This window comes from Rattus rattus, chromosome 6 (genome assembly GCF_011064425.1).
Source record: "Rattus rattus isolate New Zealand chromosome 6, Rrattus_CSIRO_v1, whole genome shotgun sequence".
NCBI classification, from domain to species: Eukaryota; Metazoa; Chordata; class Mammalia; order Rodentia; family Muridae; genus Rattus; species Rattus rattus.
Window position 1 is genome coordinate 97401120 of NC_046159.1, and position 26393 is coordinate 97427512.

The window sequence follows — 26393 nt, forward strand, 5'->3', positions numbered from 1 at the left end:
GGCAGTTCAATGTCCAATTTTCTGAGGAACCTCCAGACTGATTTCCAGAATGGTTGTACCAGTCTGCAATCCCACCAACAATGGAGGAGTGTTCCTCTTTCTCCACATCCTCGCCAGCATCTGCTGTCACCTGAGTTTTTGATCTTTGCCATTTTCACTGGTGTGAGGTGAAATCTCAGGGTTGTTTTGATTTGCATTTCCCTGATGACTAAAGATGTTGAACATTTCTTTAGGTGTTTCTCAGCCATTCGGCATTCCTCAGATGTGAATTCTTTGTTTAGCTTTGAACCCCATTTTTAATAGGGTTATTTGTCTCCCTGGTCTAACTTCTTGAGTTCTTTGTATATTTTGGATATAAGGCCTCTATCTGTTGTAGGATTGGTAAAGATCTTTTCCCAATCTGTTGGTTGCCGTTTTGTCCTAACCACAGTGTCCTTTGCCTTACAGAAGTTTTGCAGTTTTATGAGATCCCATTTGTCGATTCTTGATCTTAGAGCATAAGCCATTGGTGTTTTGTTCAGGAAATTTTTTCCAGTGCCCATGTGTTCCAGATACTTCCCTAGTTTTTCTTCTATTAGTTTGAGTGTATCTGGTTTGATGTGGAGGTCCTTGATCCACTTGGACTTAAGCTTTGTACAGGGTGATAAGCATGGATCGATCTGCATTCTTCTACATGTTGACCTCCTGTTGAACCAGCACCATTTGCTGAAAATGCTATCTTTTTTCCATTGGATGGTTTTGGCTCCTTTGTCAAAATCAAGTGCCCATAGGTGTGTGGGTTCATTTCTGGGTCTTCAATTCTGTTCCATTGGTCTATCTGTCTGTCTCTGTACCAATACCATGCAGTTTTTATCACTATTGCTCTGTAATACTGCTTGAGTTCAGGGATAGTGATTCCCCTGAAGTCCTTTTTTTATTGTTGAGGATAGTTTTAGCTATCCTGGGTTTTTTGTTATTCCAGATGAATTTGCAAATTGTTCTGTCTAACTCTTTGAAGAATTGGATTGGTATTTTGATGGGGATTGCATTGAATCTGTAGATTGCTTTTGGTAAAATGGCCATTTTTACTATATTAATCCTGCCAATCCATGAGCATGGGAGATCTTTCCATCTTCTGAGGACTTCTTCAATTTCTTCTTCAGAGTCTTATTGTACAAATCTTTTACTTGCTTGGTTAAAGTCACACCGAGGTACTTTATATTATTTGGGTCTATTATGAAGGGTGTCATTTCCCTAATTTCTTTCTCGGCTTGTTTCTCTTTTGTGTAGAGGAAGGCTACTGATTTATTTGAGTTAATTTTATACCCAGCCACTTTGCTGAAGTTGTTTATCAGCTTTAGTAGTTCTCTGGTGGAGCTTTTGGGATCACTTAAATATACTATCATATCATCTGCAAATAGTGATATTTTGACTTCTTCTTTTCCGATCTGTATCCCCTTGACCTCCTTTTGTTGTCTGATTGCTCTGGCTAGAACTTCAAGAACTATATTGAATAAGTAGGGAAAGAGTGGGCAGCCTTGTCTAGTCCCTGATTTTAGTGGGATTGCTTCAAGTTTCTCTCCATTTAGTTTAATGTTAGCAACTGGTTTGTTGTATATGGCTTTTACTATGTTTAGGTATGGGCCTTGAATTCCTATTCTTTCCAGGACTTTTATCATGAAGGGGTGTTGAATTTTGTCAAATGCTTTCTCAGCATCTAATGAAATGATCATGTGGTTTTGTTCTTTCAGTTTGTTTATATAATGGATCACGTTGATGGTTTTCCTTAGATATTAAACCATCCCTGCATGCCTGGGATGAAGCCTACTTGATCATGGTGGATGATTGTTTTGATGTGCTCTTGGATTCGGTTTGCCAGAATTTTATTGAGTATTTTTAAATCGATATTCATAAGGGAAACTGGTCTGAAGTTCTCTTTCTTTGTTGGGTCTTTGTGTGGTTTAGGTATAAGAGTAATTGTGGCTTCATAGAAGGAATTCGGTAGTGATCCATCTGTTTCAATTTTTTGGAATAGTTTGGATAATATTGGTACGAGGTCTTCTATGAAGGTCTGATAGAATTCTGCACTAAACCCGTCTGGACCTGGGCTCTTTTTGGTTGGGAGACCTTTAATGACTGCTTCTATTTCCTTAGGAGTTATGGGGTTGTTTAACTGCTTTATCTGTTCCTGATTGAACTTCGGTACCTGGTATCTGTCTAGGAAATTGTCCACATCCTGAAGATTTTCAAGTTTTGTTGAATATAGGCTGTTATAGTAAGATCTGATGATTTTTTGAATTTCCTCTGAATCTGTAGTTATGTCTCCCTTTTCATTTCTGATTTTGTTAATTTGGATACACTCTCTGTGTCCTCTCGTTAGTCTGGCTAAGGGTTTATCTATCTTGTTGATTTTCTCAAAGAACCAACTTTTGGTTCTGTTGATTCTTTCTATAGTCCTTTTTGTTTCTACTTGGTTGATTTCAGCTCTGAGTTTGATTATTTCCTGCCTTCTACTCCTCCTGGGTGTATTTGCTTCTTTTTGTTCTAGAGCTTTTAGGTGTGCTGTCAAGCTGCTGACATATGCTCTTTCCTGTTTCTTTCTGCAGGCACTCAGAGCTATGAGTTTTCCTCTTAGCACAGCTTTCATTGTGTCCCATAATTTGGGTATGTTGTACCTTCATTTTCATTAAATTCTAAAAAGTCTTTAATTTCTTTCTTTATTTCTTCCTTGACCAGGTTATCATTGAGTAGAGCATTGTTCAATTTCCACGTATATGTGGGCATTCTTCTCTTATTGTTATTGATGACCAGTTTTAGGCCGTGGTGGTCCGATAGCATGTATGGGATTATTTCTATCTTTCTGTACCTGTTGAGGCCCGTTTTTGACCAATTATATGGTCAATTTTGGAGAAAGTACCATGAGGAGCTGAGAAGAAGGTATATCCTTTTGCCTTAGGATAGAATGTTCTATAAATATCTGTTAAGTCCATTTGGCTCATGACTTCTCTTAGGCTGTCTAAGTCTCTGTTTAATTTCTGTTTCCATGATCTGTCCATTGATGAGGGTGGGGTGTTGAAATCTCCCACTATTATTGTGTGAGGTGCAATGTGTGTTTTGAGCTTTAGTAAGGTTTCTTTTACATATGTAGGTGCCCTTGTATTTGGGGCATAGATATTTAGGATTGAGAGTTCATCTTGGTGGATTTTTCCTTTGATGAATATGAAGTGTCCTTCCTTATCTTTTTTGATGACTTTTAGTTGAAAATTGATTTTATTTGATATTAGAATGGCTACTCCAGCTTGCTTCTTCTGACCATTTGCTTGGAAAGTTGTTTTCAGCCTTTCATTCTGAGGTAGTGTCTGTCTTTGTCTCTGAGGTGTGTTTCCTGTAGGCAGCAGAATGCAGGGTCCTGCTTCTTGTATCCAGTTTGTTAATCTATGTCTTTTTATTGGGGAGTTGAGGCCATTGATGTTGAGATATTAAGGAATAGTGATTATTGCTTCCTGTTATATTCATATTTGGATGTGAGGTTATGTTTGTGTGCTTTTCTTCTCTTTGTTTTTTGTTGCAAGATGATTAGTTTCTTGCTTCTTCTAGGGTATAGCTTGCCTCCTTATGTTGGGCTTTTACCATTTATTATCCTTTGTAGTGTTGGATTTGTAGAAAGATATTGTGTAAATTTGGTTTTGTCATGGAATATCTTGGTTTCTCCATCTATGTTAATTGAGAGTTTTGCAGGATACAGTAACCTGGGCTGGCATTTGTGTTCTCTTAGGGTCTGTCTGACATCTGTCCAGGATCTTCTGGCTTTCATAGTTTCTGGCGAAAAGTCTGGTGTAATTCTGATAGGTCTGCCTTTATATGTTACTTGACCTTTTTCCCTTACTGCTTTTAATATTCTTTCTTTATTTTGTGCGTTTGGTGTTTTGACTATTATGTGATGGGAGGTGTTTCTTTTCTGGTCCAATCTATTTGGAGTTCTGTAGGCTTCTTGTGTGCCTATGGGTATCTCTTTTTTTAGGTTAGGGAAGTTTTCTTCTATGATTTTGTTGAAGATATTTACTGGTCCTTTGAGGTGGGAGTCTTCACTCTCTTCTATACCTATTATCCTTAGATTTGATCTTCTCATTGAGTCCTGGATTTCCTGTATGTTTTGGACCAGTAACTTTTTCCGCTTTACATTATCTTTGACAGTTGAGTCAATGATTTCTATGGAATCTTCTGCTCCTGAGATTCTCTCTTCCATCTCTTGTATTCTGTTGGTGGCTTCGTATCTACAGCTCCTTGTCTCTTCTTTTGGTTTTCTATATCCAGGGTTGTTTCCATGTGTTCTTTCTTGATTGCTTCTATTTCCATTTTTAATTCCTTCAACTGTTTGATTGTGTTTTCCTGGAATTCTTTCAGGGATTTTGTGTCTCCTCTCTATGGGCTTCTACTTGTTTATTTATGATTTCCTGGAATTCTTTCAGGGATTTTTGTGACTCCTCTCTATGGGCTTCTACTTGTTTATTTATGATTTCCTGGAATTCTTTCAGGGATTTTGTGATTCCTCTCTGTAGGCTTCTACTTGTTCTCTATGGGAGTTCTTCATGTCTTTCTTGAAGTCCTCCAGCATCATGATCAAATATGATTTTGAAAGTAGATCTTGCTTTTCTGGTGTGTTTGGATATTCCGTGTTTGCTTTGGTGGGAGAATTGGGCTCCGATGATGCCATGTAGTCTTGGTTTCTGTTGCTTGGGTTCCTGCACTTGCCTCTCGCCATCAGATTATCTCTAGTGTTACTTTGTTCTGCTATTTCTGACAGTGGCTAGACTGTCCTATAAGCCTGTATGTCAGGAGTGCTGTAGACCTGTTTTCCTATTTTCTTTCAGCCAGTTATGGGGACAGAGTGTTCTGCTTTCGGGCGTGTAGTTTTTCCTATGTACAGGTCTTCAGCTGTTCCTGTGGGCCTGTGTCTGGTGTTCACCAGGCAGGTCACTTGCAGCAGAAAAGTTGGTCTTACCTGTGGTCCCGAGGCTCAAGTTTGCTCGTGGGGTGTTGCCCAGGAGCTCTCCTCGGCGGCAGCAACCAGGAAGATCTGTGCCACCCTTTCCGGGAGCCTCTGTGCACCAGGGTTCCAGATGGCGTTTAGTGTTTTCCTCTGGCGTCAGAGATGTGTGCAGAGTGCAGTCTCTTCTGGTTTCCCAGGCGTGTCTGCCTCTCTGAAGGTTTAGCTCTCCCTCCCACGGGATTTGGGTGCAGAGAACTGTTTATCTGGTCTGTTTCCTTCAGATTCCGGTGGTGTCTCAGGCGCAGGGGTCCTGCCGCTCCTGGGCCCTCCCCCACGGGAACCCAGAGGCCTTATACAGTTTCCTTTTGGGCCAGGGATGTGGGCAGGGGTGGGCAGTGTTGGTGGTCTCTTCTGCTCTGCAGCCTCAGGAGTACCCACCTGACCAGGCGCTGAGGTCTCTCTCCCATGGGGTCTGGGAGCAGAGAGCTGCTGCGGGCCGGGATCCATGGGTTTGGGACTCCCGGTAAACACCGCCGTCACCCTTTAATACACATTTCTTGTGTGTTGACCCCCAACAATAAAATTATTTTTGTTGGTGCTTCATAACTGTAATTTTGCTACTGTCATGAATCATAATGTGAGTAATTTTGGAGATAAAGGTTTGCCTTCAACCCATTAGTTGAGAACCACTGACCTAGATGTAACTTGTTTTTCTTTGAATTTCTCCCTCTCCTTCTTCCTCTCCCTCTCCTTGTCTGTATCTGCTGTGTGTCTGTCTGTCTGACCTTCCCAATTCCCATTTTCTCATGTCTTTCTCTTACAATATCTCAGTCTCAAACAGTCTTTCTTTCCTTCCCCAGAATACACAGTATATCTAAAAACTGTCAATTCTACATTATTTGTGTGGTGGTCACATAAAGGGCTTCCATTACTTAGGAAGAATACATACAGATTAACTGTCTTAAACAATCTTAAAAAGACTATCTTATAATTTGTAAAGGCAATACTCTTACTTGTCTGGAATATTGATGTCTTTCTCAATTGATTATAATAATGTAAGAACTATATGTACCTCAAAATTAATTTCTTCAGAATTTGTACTTAAAAGATATCTTTAAGGGCTCTGGATAATTTTGCTGTTAAGAGAGCTTGCTGCTTGTGCAGGAGATCCGGGTTTGTTCCCTAGCACCCACATGGCAGCTCAAAAACAGACCTAACTCCCGTTTCAAAGGATCCACTGCCCTCTTCTGGCTTCCTGGGGCACTACATACATGTGATGCCCTTTAAGCACAGGCAAAACATATATTATACATATTTACAACACATTAATTGTCATGATATCTAGTGATTATTTTAAATATATGGGAGGACATGCAGAGGTTACATACAAACATTTTATATAGAGTACTAGAGCATTCATGGATTTGGTAATTTCAGAGTGTTCTGGAATCAAACAATACGCATTTCAAGAGATGAAGTGTGCATTGCTGGGTAGCAGTGGCACTCACTTTAATACCAGCACTTGGGAGGCAGAGGCAGGTGGATCTCTGAGCTCTATGTCATCCTGGACTACCGAGCAAGTTCCGGGACAGTCAGGGCAATATAGAAAAATCCTCTCAAACAAAACAAAACAGAACAAAAACAACCCAAAAATTTAAAAAAGAAAGAAAACATGAAGCAAACACTTAGATTGCTGAGAACTGTATGTTTAAATAAGTAAGCATTAATTTCCCCACATATTACAGCATATGTGATGTAAGTACATTAACAAAGACTAAAAGCTACAAGTTGACTGGGAGGGATTCATGGTAAACTAAAACTAAAACTTGTTACTTTCCATATTAGGATAGAAACACCTCATTGGGAAGAACCCTGGATGCTGACACAGGTCTTGTCTCCTTTTAGTTTCTGTGGTTTTGCAGAATTGTGGCATTTGCTTCTGACTGACATGCATCAGCATCCTCAAAAAAGGAGGCTGTATTTTCCAAGAGCTCAGCACAGTTGGCAGCTACTGAGGGCTTAATGGAAGGGCTGTATTATGAGATACTATGCATGCCTACTTTTGTAGGGAAGAGAAAAATAATGATTATTTATTTCCATTTCCGTTCTCACACCCACTAGGACACACATCTAGTAAGCACAGACAGCATGTTATATTTCAAGGTATAGCAAAACTATAGGTGTTTGGCTTAGGCTGTGTAGGAAGGATTTGGGAAACACAAAGAAGGGCCAGAACATTCCAGAGGTTTTTGGAGAAATATCTTGTCTAGGAATGTATCTTCTAGGGCCAAAACCACCCATGTAGGTCATCTGTTAGAAACGCTCTCTAGTTTTCACTCTGGAAGGTGATGGCTGCTGAACACAGAGATCATTCTTTTCTGGGAGGATGGGAGCATCTGCAAGGTGGCTCCTATTACAGCTACTTTCCCCCTTAAGGAAGGTGGAGACATCTGCTGTTAAACATATTCTCATTTTTCAATTGTATTTGTTTTTTGTATTAAGCATGAGAGAGTTAGAAAATCTACATTCTAGACACAGTAAGATTTATAAACTATTGTCTTTCTTACACAGTGATTCTAATCTTCTGGGGTCATCAGGAAAATTGGAGAGAAACTCTGAAATTCAGATCAGGTTTAAAGAACATATTCATCTCTGTATTCATAACAAGAAACATATTATTTTAGAGAAGCCAAAACAGTCTTAATCATATCAAAGCATAGTGTATAGAAGTTAGATAGCAAACACTTCATCTCTTTTCGAGATCAGATGCTTTGCTACCAGTGGAAGTAAAAATCTTGTGAAATTATATGAAAGTTGTAATATGGGGGCAGCAAGTTTTCACCACATATCTGTCTCTCTGTGTGTATGTGTGTGTGTGTGCGGGGTGTATGTATGTAATATTTTTATGGTAAACAGACTTTTGGATCAAATCAAGATATGAGTCTAAAATATCACAATAAATAAATTAAAATGTAGGAATGTATCATCTAAATTAAAAGTTTCTATTTCATAAGCAAGATGAGACAATATCCGTTTATAAAAGTTATCAGAGGAAACCATTAGATGCTGAGAAAGCATTTGACAAAATTCAACACCTCTTCATGTTAAATGTCCTGGAAAGATCAGGAATTCAAGGCCCATACCTAAACATAGGTAAAAGCAATATACAGTAAACCAGTAGCTAACATCAAACTAAATGGAGAGAAACTTGAAGCAATCCCACTAAAATCAGGGACTAGACAAGGCTGCCCACTCTCTCCCTACTTATTCAATACAGTACTTGAATTGCTAGCCAGACCAATCAGAAAACGAAAGGAGGTCAAAGGGATACAAATTGGAAGGGAAGAAGTCAAAATATCACTATTTGCAGATGATATGATAGTATACTTAAGAGACCCCAAAAGTTCCACCAGAGAACTACTTAACCTGATAAACAACTTCAGCAAAGTGGCTTGGTATAAAATTAACTCAAATAAATCAGTAGCCTTCCTCTACACAAAGGATAAACAGGTTGAGAAAGAAATTAGAGAAATTACACGCTTCACAATAGTCCCGAATAATATAAAATATCTTGGTGTGACTTTAACCAAGCAAGTGAAAGAATCTATATGACAAGAACTTGAAGCCTCTGAAGAAAGAAATTGAAGAAGATCTCAGAATATAGAAAGATCTCCCATGCTCATGGATTGGCAGGATTAATATAGTAAAAATGGCCATTTTGCCAAAAGCAATCTACAGATTCAATGCAATCCTCATCAGAATTCCTACTCAATTCTTTAAAGAGATAGAAAGAGCAATTTGTAAATTCATTCAGAATAACAACAAACCCAGGATAATGAAAACTATACTCAACAATAAAAGAACTTCTGGGGGAATCGCCATCCCTGACTTTAAGCAGTATTACAGAGCAATAGTCATAAAAACTGTATGGTATTGGTACAGAGACAGGCAAATAGATCAGTGGAACAGACTTGAAGATCCAGAAATGAACCCACACACCTATGGTCACTTGATCTTTGACAAAGGAGCTAAAACCATCCAATGGAAGAAAGATAGCATTTTCAGCAAATGGTGCTGGTTCAACTGGAGATCAGCATGCAGAAGAATGCAAATCGATGCATTCTTATCACCCTGTACAAAGCTTAAGTCCAAGTGGATCAAGGACCTCCACATCAAACCAGATACACTCAAACTAATAGAAGAAAAAGTAGGGAAGAGTCTCAAACACATGGGCACTGGAGAAAATTTCCTGAACAGAATACCAATGGCTTATGCTCTAAGATCAAGAATCGACAAATGGGACCTCATAAAACTGCAAAACTTCTGTAAGGCAAAGGACACTGTGGATAGAACAAAACGGCAACCAACAGATTGGGAAAAGATCTTTACCAATTCTACATCTGATAGAGAGCTAATATCCAAAATGTACAAAGAACTCAAGAAGTTAGACTCCAGAGAGCCAAATAACCCTATAAAAATAGGGGTACAGAGCTAAACATAACATTCTCAGCTGAGGAATATTGAATGGCCAAAAAGCACCTAAAGAAATGTTCAACATCCTTAGTCATCAGGGAAATGCAAATCAAAACAACCTTGAGATTTCACCTCACTCCAGTCAGAATGGGTAAGATAAAAAACTCAGCTGACAGCAGATGCTGGCAAGGATGTGGAGAAAGAGGAACACTCCTCCATTGTTGGTGGGATTGCAGACTGGTATTTTCCTCAGAAAATTGGGTATTCCACTATCTGAGGATCCAGCTATAACTCTCCTGGGCATATACCCAAAAGATGCTCCAACATACAACAAAGACACGTGCTCCACTATGTTCATAGCAACCTTATTTATAATAGCCAGAAGCTGGAAAGAACCCAGATGCCCTTCAACAGAGGAAATGGATACAGAAAATGTGGTACATCTACACAATGGAATACTACTCTGCTATCAAAAACAATGACTTCATGAAATTCATAGGCAAATGGATGAAACTGGAAAATATCATCCTGAGTGAGGTAACCCAATCACAGAAAAACACACTTAGTATGCACTCATTGATAAGTGGATATTAGCCCAAAAACCCGAATTACCCAAGATGCAATCCACAGACCACAGGAAGCTCAAAAAGAAGGATGACCAAAATGCAAATGTTACCACTCCTTCTTAAAAGAGAAAAAAAATATCCATAGGAGGGGAAATGGAGGCAAAGTTTAGAGCAGCGACTGAAGGAATGGCCATTTCAGAGCTTGCCCCACATGTGGCCCATATATATATACAGCCACCAAAACTAGATAAGGTTGATGAAGCTAAAAGTGCATGCTGAAAGGGAGTGGATATAGATGTCTCCTGAGAGACACATCCAGAGCATGTCCAATACAGAGGTCAATGCTAGCAGCAAACCACTGAACTGAGAATAGGACCCCCTTGGGGGGAATTAGAGGAAGGATAAAAAGAGCTGAAGTGGCTTGCAACTCCATAAGAACAACAGTACCAACCAACCAGAACTTTCAGAGTCTAAACCACTATTGAAAGACTATACTGACCCAAGGCTCCAACTGCATATGTAGCAGAGAATAGCCTTGTTGGGGCACCAGTGGAAGGGGAAGCCCTTGGTCCTGCTAAGGTTGGACCTGCAGTGTAGGGCATTGGGGGTAAGGGGGATAGATTGGTGAGGAACACCTGTATGGGGGATGTGATGGGGATGGGGGATTTGGGGCAGGAAACCGGGAAAGGGAATAACATTTGAAATGTAAATAAAGAAATATATCTATTTAAAAAAGAAAAGAAAACACAAATGTATAAAAAGGAATAAAATAGAAAACAAATACATCTTAACTCAAATTAGCATATTTCCAAATGATTACAAGTCAGCATGTGTGCATGTATGTCTGTCTGTATTTGGGGATGTGCACCTGAGTTGCAGGCACACACTGAAGTCAACATGAACCTATTTTCAGTCCTATATTATTTAACAGAAGTCACATTTTCACCAGGGAGGTATGAAGTGAAAAAAGACGAGCGACACAGGAGAATAAAAGCATGGATATTAGATTAGAATCTTGAATTATAGCTACTATCTGAGATGCCCAGGTCACAACAGATGCTTGTCATAACATACTGAAGTTGGACTATCCTGTGAACTGATCCTTGAACTCATGAGGTCAGATTCTATCTCCCGGTGGAAGGTATTAGAATTGACCAAATGACAGTCCACTGAAGATCAAATTGCTTGATTTATGGGAGAAATCATCACAGAATCAGCAGCCATGTTTAAGTGCTGAGTATAAGAATATAAGATTATTAAATTCACCTTGGTTTTCTCCAGTCCACAATGGCATAATCTGCAATAGCAAACAGAGCACGCATATAGAAAGAACAGGAAGAACCAAATAAATGAATGGCTGAATGAATGAATAAATGAATGAATGAACGAATGAAATGGTCACCAACAAGCTACAGTGAATCATAAAGCAAATTGTGCCATTGGTACAAGAATTTATTAAGAAGGCAAAGCAAATGAGCCTTTCCCATGGTCTGATATGACAAAATGTCCTGTGATAACCCATGTTAACTCTCACTTGTCTTCTATTTTCCCCGTGAACTACAGTGTTTGCTATCCTACATTTAACAGTGTTTCCTATAGCATGGTCCATGGGCTATTCAGTCAGCAAGTGATGAGAAATAATGAAAAATTTAAGTGCCTGTCCATCCCTTTCGGATCTGCCAAATCAGAACATATACTTTTGTAGGTTCGCCAGGTGATCTGAAGGCACAAAACGTCATTCAGTTGGAAACACTGGACTCTACAGTTCCTAGCAAAGAGTAAACAAGCATCCTACACATCAGTAATGAAGTCTCCATTCCACATGCCAGAGATACTTTGGGGCCACTGTCAGATGGCTCAAGAACGACTTCACCCACAGAATGCCATGCCTGTCATTTTTAGTAATTATAGCCTCTGATATCGCACCCTATTGCAGGAGATGGGAGAATCCACACTACCACATGGCCACCTTGTGAGCAGGAACACCATTACAGCATCTTGCAGCTGAACTTCTATCGAAGACTAAGTATTCTTTTCCCAATAAGTGGGAAGTTGCTCTGCAGTTACTCTAAGTGAGATGCAATTAAACACAATATTCACATCAGAAGAAAGTTTTACAAGAACTAAGTAAATTTAGATGTAGAAGTGAGTAACATTTCAATACAGTGTTTAGGTGCTGCCATGTTTAAATGGAATGGAAGCCACTAATCTTTCATGTTTTATTATGCAATTATCACCTGGCTGGTTATAACAATGTTGAATATGCAATAAAATGTGAATGTCCTTGGCTTGGTAGTGGACTGCATTTCCAATGATTTTATAAGATACCCATTTTCATTCCACTCAGAGGTGACTCACCACTGAGCTTTCTCTTCGGTCTCCGTTTCTGCTGTCTGCCCACTGTTTCTGTGCTCTGCCAGTGCTTCCTGTATTATTCCTGGGGTATTATTATTAGCACATTATTTTTCACATTTTTGGTAGAGACAAAATACTTTTACTAGCTAATGAAGATCTTTTTAGTTTAGAAGGAGGAGATAAGATTAGTCAGGAGTGTGTTAATTCTTAGATATTGGTTGAACATACGTAGCCATGTTCAATGAGAATCATCTTTATTTTTTACTTTGTGATGTTCATATTCCTATAAAATTCCTGAGCTTTTAAAAATACTTTGTGCATAGGAGTCATCATTAAGGGAAAACATCCCCTGAAGTGAGACCTCCTTTTCCATCAGGCCTTGTACAACCAGTTCACTCATCATCCTACACACTAAATCACAAAGGCACTGTCCTTCACTTAGCGTGCCCTTGCTTTGGATATCTAGTCAGCTTATTTGATATCAATGATACTGATATAGCACTATACGACTATGATATACATTATATGACTATGGTATACATTATACGACTATGGTTATACTATTATGGTTAAGATAAGAGGACTTTGTAGACAAATTGTCTGAGGAAGTCAAGAATGTACTGCTTTCTAGAGTGTACATTTCCAACAAAGACCAATAGGATGGCCCTCGTGTTTTTGTTTTGTTTTTTTTATAATGACCAAGCCACATGATCCATATGCAGTTCTACCAATATGTAGTAAAGGCCACTTACTAGGTAATTAAATAAAATTGTCACTTATTTTGTGTCTATGTCTCCATTTATACACAGTAATTGTTATCTGTTAATGTCAAAAGGAAGAACATCCATTGTTCTGAACAAGTCTGATGTTCACCAACACGGTGGCACTGAGCAATCACCTAAGCATGAGAACCTACTTTACCAATTGACAGAATAAAAAATATGTATAGCTCATCATTCTAGATCTTTCTAAAGGGTCTTCAAATGGCCCATGTTATTTTATCTGATGCTCATTTTCAGCTTATTTAAGGGACTAGAGCTCTATTATACTCTAGCTACAAAAATAATCAGGTGAAACCCTTAATTTGGAAATGATGCTATAACATTTTCTGTGTCTGTGTGTTTGTTTATTTGGTTGGTTGATTTCTTTTGAGACAGGGTCTCTCTGTGAAACTCTGGCTGTCCTGGAACTCTTTATAAAAACCAGGTTGACCTTGAACTCATAGAGATTCTCTTGTCTCTGCCTTCCAAGTTCTGGGAGGAAAGGCATGTCCCAGTTTTCTTAGGGGTTTTAACATCCTCCTTGCTTCTTATTCCTAAACCTCTTATTTTAAATCTGCTTCACTCAGTCCAACAAATTAACTCCATAACATCTCAGTAATTTTCATTTGAAAGTAATCATGGCTAGAAACCTCCAAATAATTCTTGGACTGTTCAAGTGTAATTGTGGGAAGGGGTGGGATTTGGAGCAGGCCACAGTATTTGGATATGGCTTGTTCTTCTGGATCTTATGCTGTCAGGTCATTTAATTCAATCAAAGAAATTTAACATATTCAACTAAAAAGAGATAGAGAATGATTGAAGTATTATTTAATTTCATAGTAAATTACTTCAACTGGAAAGAAAAATTATGTCAGACAAAACTTTATCTCCTAGGAAGCTAAGGAATACAAAGTTATTAGTCCTGCAGATGAGGAGGAGATTGTGATCTTATAACATTAGACATGATAACAAAAAACAGTCAGTGAACATTCCTGGATTTCAGAAATAACTGGAGAGCAAGATTGGAGGAAACTATCAAGCCTTGTGGTGTGAACACCACACCAAACAAGAATGACTTTCTTTGCACAGTACCCTCCAGAGGGCACCTTTGACCTCAGCATTCCTCAGGCTGTAGATCAGGGGGTTCAACATGGGGTTGAAAAAACTGTAAAATAGGAAAAGGATCTTCTGTTGTTCCTCAGGGTGCTCTGACTTGGGGGCCATGTACATGACAATGGCGCTGCCAAAGAAGAGCCCTACCACACAGAGGTGGGAGGAACAGGTGGAGAAAGCCTTTCTGCGGCCCTCCCCTGACTGGATCCTAAGGATGGTCACCAGGATGTGCATATAGGAGACTAGAACAAAGCACAGGGGCCCCACTAAGGTGAACACACAGGCTGTAAAGATGACAAGTTGATTGAGTGTTGTGTCAGCACAGGCCAGCTTGAGGACAGACAGGATTTCACAGAAGAAGTGGTTGATTTCATGAGGTCCACAGAAGGGCAGCCTTAGGATGAGAAGTAAGTGGACCAAAGAAAGGAGAAAGCTAACTATCCAGGAAACAGCAGCCAGGATACTACATGCTCTCCAATTCATGATGACAGTGTAGTGTAGTGGGTGGCAGATAGCTACATACCGATCATAGGACATCACCACAAGGAGAAGACATTCGGTGATAGCAAATGTCAAAAATAGATAAGTCTGTGTCATGCATCCAGTGAAGGAGATGGGCTTGGTCTCATCCAAGAGGTTTACCAGTGTTTGTGGCACTGTGTTGCAGGCATAGGCCATATCGACAATGGCCAGGTGGGACAGGAAGAAGTACATGGGAGTGTGGAGTCTGGAGTCCAGGCAGATCATTGCAAGGATAGTCCCATTGCCCAGTATGGTGAACAGATAGAAGAGAGAGAAAAGTAGAAAAAGAACTAGGTGAATCCTTGGGCCAAGACAGAATCCCAGCAGGATGAACTCTGTGACCATGGTCTGATTTTCTTCCATTTCACTATGAAAGAGAATGCAGAGAACTGAGACTCAATTCTTATAAAATGTGGTTTTATCATTTATCTCAGACTTTAGCAACAGGAAATAACTATTAATAAATATCAATGAATGTATTCAATCACTATTAAGTTAATGATGTATTATTAAACAGCTGTGTACAAACTATAGTTTTAAATGACATCCAACTTTTGGAAGAGTTTCACATTGCCAGTGTTTGCATACTTAGAATAACTGGCACTGGAGCAATTACGAAGTAGCAAACCCTATACACAAAACAATTGTGAAACATAGTTTGTCCCAGAGTTTTACACATACAGGGATATAGAGGGGTCACTGAGGTCTCTGAATCAAACATCACAGCAACTTGGATGAACATACATCAAGTAGTGAAGAAACTGTTAAAATGAGAATAATACCAGAAAAGAAAAAAATAATTAATTCGATAGGATTTACATTTACTATCTTAAGTGTCCAACTCATAGCTAAAATCTAGAGGATGCTTAGATAACTTCACTCAAAGAAAGTTATAAAAGAACTTTTCTTTTTTTGTGATTACATTGTATGCTCAACAACTGGACATTTGATGGGTAAGAAAATTCAGGGCTTTTGTGGTTTACAAGATGATGTACAGACACATGCATAGAATTTGAAACATTGTTGGGGATGAGGAAGGAGGTGATGGAAATTGTATATACTGACAATAATACATGATGTTTTTGTTCATGTGTATCCATCCAAAATATGTATCATTGCCTTGGCATTTAGATAATAACTAATGTTTGGTTATTCTGTGGCTAATAAAGTGGGGGCATTCACAGAATTATCAATCCATTCCAGGAAAATGGGGCAACTTTTTGTCTCACCAAATGTATTACAACCCAGATTCAGTGTATGGGAATCCCTATGAACATTTAAGTATTTGGAAGGGTGTTTGATAAGTGGCTATTATAAATATTCTTGCAGGCAAATGTCCTATATACTATTCATTCAAGACCTCTCTTTCCTTGTTTTCTCTGAAGAAAATAAGCATAGAATAAAAATAAGAAAGAAGTGCTCTGTTAATCTATTTCCTTATATTTGTAATACACACTATATTTGAAACCCAAAGCATGAGGATTTGCAATTTCAAGTGGAAAACTGTTATCTGATCTTGGCATCAATAAGTATAAATGTTTCAACTTTCCATAAATAGTTAGAGGAATGACATTGCTTTGGGCCAATCTCTAGTTTAATTAACATCAGTGCTAAAGGAGATTTTAAAGTGTTTCTCAAGAAAATTGGCATGACAGAATTTTATGAAAGACACTCATAAAATAGAATTGCAACTGATGAGAATAACAAGGTGGAGGTGGAAATAAGACTGCATCAGCCAAAACAGGACTGGAGTGTTCAGACAGGGCCATCTGAAAGCTTGATGTTTAAATGTTTACTTCTAGATGTGTGGAAGGTGGATTTAAACAACTCAAGACCTCATGTATAGTCAGTTTCATGAGATATTGTGTGGAGACACAGTGTAAAATGAAGGTAGGAAATGTGGTTAGAGTGTAGAATTTGAGTGCAAGAAATGTAGTATTTGGCAGTGCATGAGAAATAACATCTGGGGAAAGGACAAGAGAACCAGTTGGAAGAAAGATCCTAGCACCTGATGGATGTCTGTGGCTTTGAGTGATTGCTTATCAATAACATCACTGAAAATGATCTTTGGCTAGCTCTTCTTACTCTCATTTCAGGGTTCCCCACAACTGTCGGGTTATATTTTCTTCTCCTGAGCAGATATCTCTGTAAAGATGGAAGGTACAATTATCAAAGTTCTCTGTAAACAATTTCTGTTACATTTTAAACTTCAAATAAATAAGATTTCAACATTATGGCTTATGGCTTATCCTCTTGTGACTTGGCATAGATGATGCTGTTGTTGAAGGAAATTTCCTCAGTTTGGTCTAATATCTGGGGATCAGACACTAGATCATAAAAATCCCTTTAGTAAGACCTTGGAAAAGACATGCTGCTGTTGATGGCAACAGATAAAACATCTGTTTTTTTAAATAAGCAAATGGCCAAATCAATTTGATAGAAAAGTTATCTAAATATATGATTTAATATTAGGGTGATAATATATTTGTCTGTGGTTGACAAACTATGTGGATTAAAATTTAACACATAGACTAAAACACTCTAGGTTGTAAAGTTTTCACATAAAAATTACAGATAACATGTTTGGTCCATTAGGACCCATTTGGTGTGGTTGTCTATTGTTTATGGTAAAGCTGGGGAGCAGGTTTGCTTGCTTCTATATCTGGCAATTGATATATATGTGATAAATACCAAGGAGATGAATAAATGCCCAGGAGTGGTGTAGCTGGGTCCTCAAGTAGAACTATGTCCAATTTTTTAAGGAACCGCCAGACTGATTACCAGACCGATTTTTGCAACTAACCACCAGACTGAGCACAGGGACCCCAGTGGAGGAGTTAGAGAAAGGACTGAAAGAGCTGAAGGGGTTTGCAACCCCATAGGAAAAAAATGATATTGACCAACCAGACTCACCAGAGCTCCTACTAAATCACCAACCAAAGAATACACATGGAGTAACCCATGGCTCCAGCTGCATATGTAGCAGAGGATGGCATTGTCTGGCAACAGTAGGAGAAGAAGCCCTTGGTCCTGTGAAGGCTCATTTCCCCAGTGTAGGGAAATGCCAGCGTGGTGAGGTGGGAGTGGGAGAATCCTCATAGAAGCAGGGGGAGGGGCGATGGGCAAGGAGGGAAAGGGGATAACATTTGAAATATAAATACAGAAAATATCTAATAAAAATAAATAAGTAAATGAATATATGCAAACAAATGAATAAACTATTAGCTATTGTTATTGTAAGAGGTCTAGTTCCTTTTACAATAAAGTCTCCCCTAATTATCCTAAGTTCAGTCCTTCTCCCATAGGAAGTGATCCTTCAATACAGAAAAAAGTCATTGCTGTGTTTCATATTAATATAAGCTCTTTAAAACAGGTCAAGATTCCTTGAAGGGTTCACAAAATGTTAAGTACTTGAATTTAGAATATGTTAATCTTTATAATCCTTTTCATTTTAATTCAGTGCTATGTATCTAAAGCTAATTAAAACAATCGATTAGAAACAAAACATTACCTTTCCAGGGGCTGCAGGGACTTCACTTTGAAGTATGTTGTAGCTTCAAGTATAAATTTAAAGAATTAGTGTGATGATATACATTAATCTATGTATTTATGGCTTCAGAAATGAAAAGTTGTCCAACTGGCATGGTTAATAAATAATCTGGTTGCTCTAAAACACTAAAGGAAGTATCTCAGAAGGAAGGCATTTTTTTATGCATAAGCAAAATATAATCACTTAGAATATTTCATATTTTAGAAAGTAAATCTCAAAGTTTGATGAACTATTCATTTCTTTCCTATGGTAGCAGGCATGGGCAAAACAACATTTCTACAGTCATCCTATTGTTTTTCAGTCGCTCATCTCAACTGCTTACTTCTAACTATGAAGGAAGAAGCAGTTACTTTTCTTTTTCACATATTGATGAGATACTTTGCCAAGTTATTGTGTGAAGTGAGGACTGATGAAGTACCTGATTTTATTATAGGCCAGGAAGAACTGAAGGTCAGTCTTACAGGGTCATCTCTTCACTAATTTTGATTGCGAGTTAATCATCTGACTCATGCTCTGTGTGTACTCAGCACTGTATTATATAGGGTATAAGAGGTGAGAATTGTAATGTTATAAGGGTCTTGCTGTAAACATGTGTTTCAGAGCCAAGAGAAGTCACAACAATGGAAAATTAAATATAAAGGTTTACTTAACAGACTTCAATAATTATTGAGAACATCATTCTTTCTCCATTTTCCTACACCCACTGACACCTCAGTTCCCTCCTCTTGCCAAAATTCATCCTCTAGATTCCAGAAAATATAACATACATGCTTACTTATTGACTATATTCTAGGTACCAGGATGTCTTGAAAGTTATATGACAGATTATATTTAATAATTAAATAAACTTAACATGCATTTGGCTTTCACAGTTTAATGCAATAAACAAATGCATTTTTACATTCCTACAGGGATGAAATGGAACCTTCATAACACAATCAATATGTGTTAATCTCAATAAAAGGAAACATCATCCCATAATATACTCTACTATAGTTTTTGTTATGTAGGAAAGTTATTTTACATATTTCATCTAAAGCCAAGATATGGAAATTACTATTTGTATAGAATATGAATAAGAATGTATATTTAGCATTCATAGAGATAATTTCTCATCATGATATAGAAAGAAAGAGTGGCAGTAACAGAGGAAGTTAAGCAAAGACAAGAGCTTCAAGCTGTCTGGGAGGACTTTATGGTGAACTAAATTTATACAACCTTGTTGACTCACGCATTAACACCCAAGAATATCAGAAGAGGAAACAGCTAGAGGCTGGCACAGCATCCTAATCCTGCAGAATTACTGGGGAACATAGAACACTCAGGTCTGCTCCCACTTGAAATGCAGCAGAATCCTCAGGAAAGGAGATTTTATTCTCTGAGGGCTCAGCCTAGTTGGCTGCTCTTGAGTCTCCTTGGAGGGGCGGGGCCATGAGACATCATGCAAGACTACCTCTGTGGGAAGCAAAGACAAAGAAATTATCTCTTTCTATCCCCAACAGGACAAGCAGTTAAGAATCACAGATAAAGAGACAACTCTGAAACAGCACCCATCAGAATTTGTCAATACTGATTGTCATTTTTTAAGTCATAATCCCCATTTCATCTTCTTCATTCTAAGATGCTTCTAAGGAACTTCTCAAGAAGCAGAACCAATGAGTGAACTTTTAGAACCTGCTCTGAAGCTCAGCCTCTCCTGGCTGGAATCTGGATCTCCTGGTCTGTAGTAGAAATGGGAAATTAGGATCTTAAAAACTTTTATGATTGAAAGTCACACTCCAAATTGCAGATACTGTGGGAGCTGTATAGGAAGGCAGAAAGAGGACTGGGGAGTTCAAGGCCATGGTATCCCAGAATGGCCTTTTGGGACCTATCTCAAGCAGGGCGTTTTAGGGTATGAACCACACCAATTTAGGTCATTGATTAGAAGAAGTACTCTCACAGCCAAGTGGTGGTGGTGGTGCATGTCTTTAACCTCAGGATGTAGGAGGCAGAGGCAGGAGGATTTCTGAGTTTAAGAGCAGTTTGTTCTACAGAGTTAGATCCAGGACAGCCAGGGCTACACAGTGGTTCAGAACTTCCTGGGAAGACTGCAGTCTCTACCATGTGGTTTCCCTCATGAGTTGTTATCTAAAATCACTCTCACTTTTATTTCTTTTTCATATATATATATATATATTCCACTGAAGCCACTCTAAAATTTATAAATCAATGTATTCATTGCACTGTAATTCTGGATGTCTGGAGTTAGAGCATAAACAAAAGGGAGAATGTGGTTCCTACATTTCCAGGGCATGTTCAAATCTGCTATGAATGTATGTGTGATAAAAATAATCATTTTTTTCTTTATTTTTTCAAGACATGATTCTCTGTGTAGCCTTGGCTCTCTTGGATCTCATTCTGTAGACCAGGCTGACCTTAAACTCAGTGATCTGCCTGTCTCTGCCTCCTGAGTGCTGGAATTAAAGGCATGTGTTACCACTGCCTGAATGAAAATAAACACATTTAAAAAAGGAAGCCCAAAAAATACTGTTCCTTCTATAAAACAAATGGTATACAGGATACAGTCTGTACAACTTTTATTCCTTTTGTGCCCATATGAGCTATGATTAATATTATTAAAATTCTGAATATTATAAAAATTTAGGGCACTATAATTTGGAAATCAGTATGGCAGTTCCTTAGGAAGCCAGAAATAAATGTACTTCAATATGCAGGTATTGCATTCCTGGGGATATAGCCAAAGGATGCTCTGTTATACTGCTTAACCATATGGATTGCTGCTCTATCCATATAATCCAGGAATTTAAAGGAACCTAGATAACCCTCCACAGGATAGTGGATTAAGAAAAATGTGTACATTTATTACACAATGGAATATTACTCAGCTGTTTAAAAAACTGAAATCAGGAAATTCACAGGTAAAGCGATGAAACTAGAAAAAATTCTTCCTAAGTGAGGTAACCTCTTAGAAGACCCAGAAAGACAAATGTTACCAGAATATACTTATATGTGGATAGTATCTGTTATTCGTGTAAATGTGGCAATAAAATGACTGCTAGTGACATCCTACTATACTCATAGATCAGTGCCTTGCTCAGCAATCATCAGAGAAGCTTTCTCCTGCAATAGATGTAAACCAAAACAGACACCCATAGGCATACATGCAGAAAGCAAGAGACCTTGAAACACTCAGCCCTAAAAAGAGAATATTAGGAGGTTCCTTGTTTCATAATATCATGTTTCTTCATTTTGAAATTTTGTCTTTTGATTATTTATTTATTGATTTATATTTTTGTTTCTTTTATTTCTTCCTCCTTTAAACCATTCAGGTTCTGATGGTTTCTAGTTTTGCATTTTAATGGGATTCCTGACTGTGTGGGTGAGTGGTTCTTTCTGACTATATCTGTTTCTTGTGTCACTTCTTAGCCTCTTTTACTTCTGTTTGTTTGTTTTATTCTATTCTGATACGTCAGTTCTTGTTTTATGTTATTATATTTTATTATCTCTTAGAAGCCTGTATGATTTCTAATGAAAGACAGAAAAGGGGTGGATCCAGATGAGAGTGTATATGGGGAGAAACTAGGAGTAAAGTGAGAGAAAACATTAGTCATAATATAGTATAGAAAAAAACTATTTTTAATAAAATAAGAATCCTCATTTTATACATATATACATGTATCATATGTATACATCTATTTATCTGTCTACCTGTCTGTCTACCTGTCTGTCTGTCTGTCTGTCTATCTATCTATCTATCTATCTATCTATCTATCTATCTATCTATCTATCTATCTATCTATCTATCTGAAAGTTATTTTACCCAGAAAAAGAAAAAGGTTTGAAGCTAAGCAGGACAAACTAAAAATTTCATGATTTTAACAGAGTTTTAAGAAATGAAAATCTTCAACTACTTCTTTTCCAGTATACAATCAAGTAGTTACAAGACTCATAGTCACTGTAGCAAACATGTAACCCCTCTTACCCAGCTCTCTTTGAACTGTTGGCCCCTAGCCAGGTGCCTTTGTGCTCTGTGACTTTTCCTGAGGGAAATGAAACAACATTGGGCTACCCCACAAAGGGCATCTAAGTCTATCTTAGAGAAGCAATGAATTATTGGGGTTGTTTACATGAATCAAGGTAAGGGTTACTCACAGGCATATGAGTTGTTATTCAAATGCAACTCCATTCCTAAAAACCCACATCAGTGTCCCGCGCTATTGTCTCGCCAGTAAGAACGCACGCGGACACCAGGATCCTTCTGCAGCAAAGCGTTTATTGCATCTTGAAGAGGAGAGACCCAGGGCTCAGAAAGGCGCTGCTTATAAAACCCTAGCACGGCGCGTCCACGCCTGATTGTTCACTTACCCATGATCTCACTGGCACGCCCCGGGGTGGGCAAAGACTTGGCGCGAACACACTCTTGCACATGCGCACACAGCTAGTTTCCTGAAAGGAAGTCGGGCTGGCGTGGCGGAAGCCAGCGCCATCTTGTAATGGCGAATGCTATTGCGGCTTTCCACACATCAGCATGAGTGAAAACTTAGGTTGTTTCCCTAAGTTCTTTGTACAATTTCCTGGAAGCTTAGATCTTTGGAATGTATCCACAGCAATTGTTACTACCTAGAAGAACTCAGGAAAGGCCCTATGAACCTCATTAATCTCATGAGCTTCTTGAGACTTGTTTGTTTTATGTACTTCCTGAGCTTCTTTTAGTTTCATCTATTTTCTGAGCCTCACTCTAGAAGGAAGCATTTCAATTCTGAGGATGTAGCTACACACATCTTGATGGTGTTGACTACCTGGAGAGAGAAAAGGAGGCACATAAATATTTGAATATACAAAGCCAACAGTGCAGTCAGCATTAATTTCAGTAAAAATATTTATATTTGACAACACTGATTATTTGATTTCCATGGACATTTAAAACTTTTATGCATAAAGTACATCTAGAAGTTAAGTTATTTAATTGAAAGTAACAATATTCATACAAGTATAATATAAAGTATTAACATATAATACAAAAATATAAAATGGGAGGGTGCAACAACTGCTCAAAATGAATTATTGTTGAGATTTTTTTGAAATATTTTTGAGAATTTTGTTCAATATATTTTAATAATATTCTTTTCTTTCTCATCTGCTCCCTTCAGGATAAGAGAGACCTTTCCTTATCTCTATCCACCTATTTCTATGTTCTTTCTCTCGATCAGGGACATTTGTAAAGGAATCTCCCCCCAACCCCCCACTGTGGGAAGAACACCTAAGGTGCTGTTGGTGTTTCTTCAGGGTAGCATGAGAGAAGTATTATGGGTGGAGAATGGTTGCACAGTTTTTCACTATGTATCTGAGTGATTTTTATTTCAAAGGAACGATGTTTATTAGAAATGTATAGAATCAGGAAACAAAGAAGGGAGTGTTTATGATAGGGTTTATTTGTTTTAGCTGTTAATGTTGTCTTAATCAAGGCACTGGGCAAAGATAGCTTCTTCTATTAGTGCTGAATATGAACATAGTTGTTATGAGTTGCCTTGACTAGTCTAGCTTACTACTACTCATGAGTTCAATTCCCAGCAACCACAGGGTGACTCACAGCCATCTGCAATGGAACTTGATGCTCTCTTCTGGTGTATCTGAAGATAGCTATATGTATACTCATATACATAAAATAAATAAATTAAAAAAAATAATCAGGGGAAATCCTTAATTTGGAAATGATACTATAACATTTTCTGTGTCTAGGTCTGTTTGTTTGTTTGATTTCTTTGGAGACAGGGTCCCTCTGTGAAACTCTGGTTGTCCTGTAACTCTTTATAAAATCTAGGTTGGTCTCAAACTCAATAGAGTTTCTCCTGCTTCTGCCTTCCAAGTTCTGGAATGAAAGGCATATCTCAGCTTTCTTTGGGGGCTTTAACATTCTCTTCCTTTCCTATTCCTAAACCTCTTGTTTTAAATCTGTTCCTTCACTCAGTCCAACAAACTAACTCCATAAGATGTCAGTAATTTCTTTCTTTTTTTTTTTTTTTTTTTTTTTTGCGGGGCTGGGAACCGAACCCAGGGCCTTGCGCTTCCTAGGCAAGCACTCTACCACTGAGCTAAATCCCCAACCCCCAGTAATTTCTTTTGAAAGTAATAATAGCTAGAAAGCTCCAAATAATTCCTTGACTGTTCAAGTGTAATTGTGGGAAATGATGGGATTAGGCACAGGTGACAGTGTTTGGATGTGGCTTGTTCTTCTTCTGAATCTTATGCTATCAGGTCATTTAATTCGATCAAAGAAATTTAACAGATTAAAATAAAAAGACTCAAAGAATTATTAAAGTATTATTTAATTTCACAGCAAATCAATTCAACTGGAAAGAAAAATCATGTCAGACAAAACTTCATCTCCTAGGAAGCTATGGAATACAAAGTTTTAGTCTTGCAGGTGAGGAGGAGATCATGATCTTATAACATTAGACATGATAACAAAAAACAGTCATTGAACATTCCTGGATTTCAGAAATAATTGGAGAGCAAGATTGGAGGAAACTACCAAGGCTTGTGGTGTGAACACCACACCAAACAAGAATGACTTTCTTTGCACAGTACCCTCCAGAGGGCACCTTTGACCTCAGCATTCCTCAGGCTATAGATCAGTGGGTTCAACATGGGGTTGAAAAAACTGTAAAATAGGAAAAGGATCTTCTGTTGTTCCTCAGGGTGCTCTGACTTGGGGGCCATGTACATGACAATGGCGCTGCCAAAGAAGAGCCCTACCACACAGAGGTGGGAGGAACAGGTGGAGAAAGCCTTTCTGCGGCCCTCCCCTGACTGGATCTTTAGGATGGCCATCAGGATGCATGTATAGGAGACTAGTACAAAGCATAGAGGCCCCACTAAGATCAATACACAGGCTGCAAAGATGACAACTTGATTGAGTGTTGTGTCAGCACAGGCCAGCTTGAGGACAGACAGGATTTCACAGAAGAAGTGATTGATTTCATGAGGTCCACAGAAGGGAAGCCTCAGGATGAGGACTATATGGACCAGAGCCAAGAGGAAGCTAAATATCCAGGAAATAGCAATCAAGATGGTACACACTCTCCAGTTCATAATGACAGTGTAGTGTAGTGGATGGCAGATAGCTACATACCGGTCATAGGACATTACCACAAGGAGCACACATTCTGTGTGTGCAAAAGCTAAGAAGAGAAAGGTCTGTGTTATGCATCCAGCGAAGGAGATGGGCTTGGTCTCATCCAAGAGGTTTACCAGTGTTTGTGGCACTGTGTTGCAGGCATAGGCCATATCGACAATGGCCAGTTGGGACAGGAAGAAGTACATGGGAGTGTGGAGTCTGGAGTCCAGGCAGATCATTGCAAGGATAGTCCCATTGCCCAGTATGGTGAACAGATAGAAGAGAGAGAAAAGTAGAAAAAGAACTAGGTGAATCCTTGGGCCAAGACAGAATCCCAGCAGGATGAACTCTGTGACCATGGTCTGATTTTCTTCCATTTCACTATGAAAGAAGATATAGAGAACTGAGACTCAATTCTTGAAAAATATGGATTTATCATTTATCTCAGATTTTAGCAACATGAGAAAACTATTAGTAAACATCAAGAGAATGTATTAAATTCATTAATAAGTTAATGATATATTATTAAAAAGTTGTATACAAACTATAGTTTTAACTGACACCCAATTTTTGAAAGAGTAATACATTGCCAGTGAATATTTGTCTCGGGAGCACTTATGAACTATAGCAAACCCTATACACAAAACAATTGTGAAACATAGTTTATCTCACAGTTTTATGCATACAAAGAAGTAAAGGAGTTACTGAGGTCTCCGATTCAAACACCACAGCAATACAGAATGAACACAAATCAAGTAGTGAAAGACTTTTAAGATCAGAATAATATCATGATAGAAAAAAGTGATAGAATTTTGCATTTGTTATTTTACATGTCTAAGTCATAGCTAAAGCACAGCATAGAGGATGCCTACATAATTTCACTGAAAGAAAAATCCTAAAACATCTTTTCTTTTTTATGATTGGGTTATATGCTCATCAAGTGGACATTTGATCAGTAAGAAAG

At 38.3% G+C, this 26393-nt stretch overlaps 2 protein-coding genes across 2 annotated transcripts; both read right to left on the reverse strand.

Moving 5' to 3' along the window:
* Positions 1 to 14159: 14159 nt before the first annotated feature.
* On the reverse strand, positions 14160 to 15122 carry LOC116902850 (olfactory receptor 2A1/2A42-like). Its single transcript, XM_032905177.1, has one exon. The coding sequence runs from the start codon at positions 15120 to 15122 to the stop codon at positions 14160 to 14162; it is 963 nt and encodes a 320-aa protein (XP_032761068.1).
* A 9718-nt stretch (positions 15123 to 24840) lies between these two features.
* LOC116902851 (olfactory receptor 2A1/2A42-like) lies at positions 24841 to 25806 on the reverse strand. Its single transcript, XM_032905179.1, has one exon. It carries the CDS (start codon positions 25804 to 25806, stop codon positions 24841 to 24843), a length of 966 nt encoding a protein of 321 aa, XP_032761070.1.
* Positions 25807 to 26393: the final 587 nt, after the last annotated feature.